The sequence below is a fragment of the Penicillium solitum genome, assembly GCF_028829755.1.
Source record: "Penicillium solitum strain IBT 25940 chromosome Unknown utg000008l_segment0_segment0, whole genome shotgun sequence".
Lineage (NCBI taxonomy): Eukaryota > Fungi > Ascomycota > Eurotiomycetes > Eurotiales > Aspergillaceae > Penicillium > Penicillium solitum.
In genome coordinates, this window is record NW_027072127.1 from 4,754,984 (window position 1) to 4,760,349 (window position 5,366).

Genomic DNA, 5,366 nt, shown 5'->3' on the forward strand with positions numbered 1-5,366 from the left:
TTCCATTCAATTCTATCACTGTCCCTTGAAGACCGAGAAGTTAAATTGGTATGTGAAAAGCGCGTATGTCCCGGCAGAGGGAGATCGGAGAAACGAGCCCATTGCTAAGTAGCCTGCCTCCTTTTAATAGATACCCTTTTTGTGCACTGTCTTTCTGGACCTGAGAAATCCAACAAGAAGCCGAGAATCGGCCAAAGTTCACCATCACTAAGTCCTTTCCTTGATACTATACCCATTCAAGGGTACGAAACCACTGAACGCACTGCTACACTGTTTGTTGTCTGAGTCTGTTATGTAGACAGTCAAATCGTGTGAAGCACCCTGGCCCTATATATCATCCAACCGCCATGTCAACACCCGAAAGATCTGGATCTGGCTCCGGCTCTGGCATAGGCCCACACTACTATGTTGGACCCTTCGGTCGTATGTTACCCACCACAGATAGCCCTTCCTCGGAGCAGCAACCGGAGCTTTCAGCTAATTTACAAGAATCCGCGGACCTTCCATACCAGCTTCCACCCCCGCACGCACACGCTAGTCTACAATTCGGTTCTGATCCCTTTACACGGAAGCAAGACAGTCCCCAGGGGAAAGACAGTCGATCAAATCACCATAAGCCAGAGCAACTTCCTTCCGTGAGTCAAATACTCACTCCAACACCGGGCACCAATTCAGCACAATACCCTCAACCATTTGCGAGTTCGACACCAAACATGGGGCGTCGTGAATCTGCATATCCGCCTCTTTATCACGATCCGAATCTCCAGGTTTCGCCAACCTCTGTACAAGATAGAGGCCGGTCTGAATCTCTCCCGCAACTGCATACTGGCCTGCCTTCATTGTCACAAGTGACTCTGCATGGCCATGGAGGGATACGAAATCACACACCGACAAGAAGTGATCCATCCGCGACATCCTTTCCACACGCCCAGCTACCCTTTCACAGCACGTCCTCACATGATCAAGCACCAAGTGGGGAGTTATCATCACCGGAAAGTTCGAATCGGTCACGCAACCAGCCCCTCCGCCCTCATGTGGTAGATGAGCGAGTAATTGACGGGGAACTTTGCTTCGTATATGCGGACGGGTCCTTCTGTCCCAAATTCATCGACGGCACACCCGTCAACGCAAATTGGGGTGTAACGAAGGCCGGCCGGCCGAGAAAGCGACTTGGACTTGCCTGCTTGACCTGCCGTGAGAAGAAGATCAAGTGTAATCCCAACCCAACTCCTAAGGCCGTATGTGATCAATGCCGGAAATCTGGACGAGAATGCAGATTCGAAAGTGCGTAAGTGTGATCGTGATCTCTGAAGAATTTGCGTCCACGGACTTACCCTGTTGAGCTATTGCTAATCTCCTAAAAGCCCGCGGGGGAACCGTCCTCCATTGAGAGGATCAGCAGGGCCATCTGGCAGACCCGACCATTATAGCCACGGCGCTTTGGATGTTTCTACCTCACCTTACGACATCGCTCGAGCCTCGGACAGTGCGACCTCTCTTCCTGGGACTACCGGCCACTCACCGATCTCAGAGGGCTCGATGCTCACGCCGTCAGCCCAAGAAGGCACGTATGAAACCATGGCCGAAGCGGACAAAGCTTTAAGATCCCGATCTTACCGATTCCCACCGTCTTTATCCGGCACAGATGACACCGTCGGACGACCGTCGGCACATCTCGAGTCTACTCGTTCGCCCGAGTACTCTGACATTCTGGGGGAACTCAACGACAACAACTCGGCCGACCCCCTTGCGGCCTCGTGGCAGCTGGACCCGTATGAAAACGACCCGGAGGCGGCAGTTCACTACATCGAGTGTTATTTCTTGCACGTGAATGACGGTCTGTACCACATGTTCCCGCATGGACGATTCGGCTCGTGGTTGAAGACCTACCCCACCAAGTCTGCAGACGACAAGATGCTCCTTTATTCAATGATGGCTCTTGGATCTGTGTTCTCAGATATACCGGACAAGATGGGAGCTATGAAACGATATTCTCGCATAGCACGCTTTGCCATTAACAGAAGCCAGCATACCCTCTCTTTGCAACTTGCTCAGAGCCATATCATAATGAGTCTTTGGTACTATGCTACAGGGTCGCTGGTCGGGTCTTGGGACTCGATAGGCGCAGCAGGAAGAGCCGTCTTTGGACTTCGTTACAACGTGGAATCTGGCGGTGTTGTTGTGGATCAAAGCCAGATATGTGACTACGGGTTACATCCACAGGCCTTGATTGAGTGTAGACGGCGAACCTTTTGGATTGCTTTCGTGCTTGATGTAAGAATACACACATCCTCCTGCTAAACACCAAATCCTAGTTACTGACAAAAGGCCAGCGCTTCTCGAGCCTCTATTCCGCTTCGTCGACTTTCATCTCGTCAGATGCAGCCTTGCTGAGACTCCCATGCCGAGAAGAAATATATGAGACTCAGCAGTACGCGACAGTTCCATATTTCCAATCATTCCTCAACCATATCCCAGCTTCCACCGGCGACGATCGATCCACCCTAAGCCCAATGGCCTTTTTGATCGAGATCATGGCTATTTGGGGTGACATTTCCCTGCATATAACCCGGTTACCACACATACCCCCGGAGGCATACAACCGAATCGCCGAAGACTTCCATACCACCATCGTCCAAAAGTCCAACCAATGGATGACCCGACTTCCCGAGTACTTGGCATTCTCTCACATAAATTTAGAACGAAGCATCCGGCAAAGAAAAGCAGATACCTTCATTTCCAACCATATGTTCTACCACGCCAGTTTGATGAAACTGTACAGACACGCCCGCTACCAGAGCCTCCGACCCGAAATACTAGGCCAGTACATCCACCGCGCTCGATATCACGCCGTCGAAATCCTCCGCATCTCCCTTACTTTCGACCAATACGTCAAAAAGATCGTTCCTTCTCGGCACAACACAGAGACTTCCATTTCTCAATTAATCCTCCTGAACCCATTCCTCGGCTACGTGATTATATCAGCAGTGGACGTCCTCAGCTCCGCTGGTCTGGCGTCCCAGTTGCACGAGTGCATCTCTTATATTAGAGGTGCACTAGACACCGTTCAAGAACTCGGTCGCTATTGGGATAGCTCTTTGCAACTAGTCACTGTGCTTCACAGACGTCTGGGTCTGATGATTAGCTGTCTGAATGAGCGCAGCGTCTTGACGGAGAAGCAGGGCTTTGCGCTCGATGGCCCACCGCTTGAGACGAAGGTCCATGCTGGCGCTTTGCATTCTCATCCGCCTGCAACTATGGGTGAGGATCTTTTTACGGGTTCGATGCCTAGAGGGGTGCTTTTGAATGCTCTACGACTTGATGAGGCACTCATCTCGGAGAGTGGTATTGCTTGGATTAGAGATCCATGAGAGGGGGTTTTTCTCTCGAATTCCAAATTGGCGTGACGACGTGATTGATCTGGCAATGTTGATGTTCTTGCAGTGATGATGGAATCTTGTTTTTCTTTTATCCTGTTATGATGTGATGGATACATTTTCAATAATGATGGTGACTTGGCTGATTGATTCGAAAGTATTGTCGCCATGTATAGACGGGACCTTGACCTACATGACTTGACTCTGCCTCTTTTTGAGCTGCAGAGTTCCATATCTTCTACATTGTATATTAATTATAGCATGTCATTTATTTCTGCTTTTTTTTTATGACTTTGAGCGAGCACTCCGCTGCTACTATCTAGTCCTCATGTACTTATATATCAGACTTGGAAGACAAGACAAGCTTAATTTGAAAAGCCAATAAGATACATAAAGGGGAAATTGACTGAAATCTCGCTATTTTATACAGAATCTTGTAGAATGATATGCTGCTATCATGCCTTAGCTGGGAACTGTCCCGAATAAAGAAACCTGCCCTCAACAGGATCCATCAACACCGCGTAATGAGTATCTTCATTAACAATCGGATCCGAGCAAAGCCACCCCAGCACTGTCCCAAGAGTAACAGACACCTCCGATTCCTCTTCTCTTATGTTTGTATTCCGTTTCCACTTCAAATGCATTGCCTGAGAACGGGGAAGAGCATCATTCCTAACTCTCCGCCTCTTAAGTTGTTGTTGGAAAACCCCATGATCCTTCACCCTGCGATCCCATTTCCCCTGCATCGACGCCTGCCGCTCTTTACTCTCCCCAATGATCTCAGCCATGCTCTGCATACCATCCGACACCCGCAGACCCGTATACCCCCTATCATTCGCGATAGCCTCATCCATAACCGATTCAGTATCCTCATCATGATTGGTTTTGATAAGGAAAGAACTCGACCTGCGCCAAACCGCAGTCTCATAATCCTTCTCCATCGCAACAATACTACTCCCATCACAGAAGATCAAATACGCAGCCGTCGTGCGCAAACAAGGTACTTCCTCCAGGATCTCCTCCAAAGTCGAAGTATTCGAAAGCCTCGTAGATCCCTCCCCTTCCATACTGGGAAGAACACACTGCCTCAGCAACGACGTGATAGATTGTCGCAACCCAAGCAAAACAAGCAAATAATTAAAATAAAACCCCACATTCCTCCGGGAGTCATGCACAGCCCGGAAATTGAGCGAAACGCTCAGATCTTTCCGCACACCCGTGAGAACACCCACGAACCCAACGTACGTGATGCACGTCGCGAGCACTTTATCCGGTGCGTCGTCGCGCACGAATTCAAGTTGCACGATCAGATCGCGCAGTGGATCCATTCCCCAGTCTAAGGTTCGGAAATGGACCATTCGTGTCCAAAGTCCGTCGAGCATTCGGACGCCGCCGCTTGTACAGCCCATTAATAGATCCAAGACCACGTTTAGACAGATTAGGAAGTATAGGGAGATTCCCGTTACGTGGCTGATACCGCGGATCTCGGCGGTTTCTTCGTCTGTGTAGAGTCTGCGGAGGAAGAGACGCGCGAGCCAGTGAATTGGTTTTGTTGGGATGTTTGGGGAGAGGTTGTGGATCACGTCGTCGAATATGCTGGTTACTGAGCGCATTCGGTCTTTGTAGATGTGGGCTAGGGCTTTGTAGCGCTCTTCTGGCGGATTGGAGAGGTTTATTCTGAAGATTGGGGGTTGTTGGGAACCTAGTTCCTTTAGGCGGGTTGTCATTTTTGATGGGTTGTTTTGATGGTTGGTATTCCATTCGAGGTTGAAGAGGGGTGGGGGATGTGAGGCTGAGTGAGGAGTGGCGTTTGTTATCAGATAGGGTTGTTGGCAAGTTGATAAGTGTAGAAGTATCTTGATCTGAAGTTTTGTAAGAATTGAGAGATTTGGGATATACTGGAAGAGCTCTGTGCTTAGATGGGGTTACACGATCTTCACCGAAAGAGCTGTTGCCTTATATACCCGCGTGCAGCACTAATATAGATCG

General features: G+C 49.5%; 2 protein-coding genes across 2 annotated transcripts; one reads left to right on the forward strand and one right to left on the reverse strand.

Moving 5' to 3' along the window:
* Positions 1–347: 347 nt before the first annotated feature.
* Positions 348–3,371, forward strand: N7455_011106 (Zn(II)2Cys6 transcription factor; the record flags this gene model as incomplete). Its single annotated transcript, XM_040959419.2, has 3 exons — positions 348–1,288; positions 1,365–2,274; positions 2,334–3,371. 3 exons carry the CDS (start codon positions 348–350, stop codon positions 3,369–3,371), a joined length of 2,889 nt encoding a protein of 962 aa, XP_040810090.2.
* Positions 3,372–3,832: 461 nt separating this feature from the next.
* N7455_011107 (uncharacterized protein) lies at positions 3,833–5,104 on the reverse strand (the record flags this gene model as incomplete). Its single annotated transcript, XM_040959476.2, has 1 exon — positions 3,833–5,104. One exon carries the CDS (start codon positions 5,102–5,104, stop codon positions 3,833–3,835), a length of 1,272 nt encoding a protein of 423 aa, XP_040810081.1.
* Between the last annotated feature and the right edge of the window lie 262 nt (positions 5,105–5,366).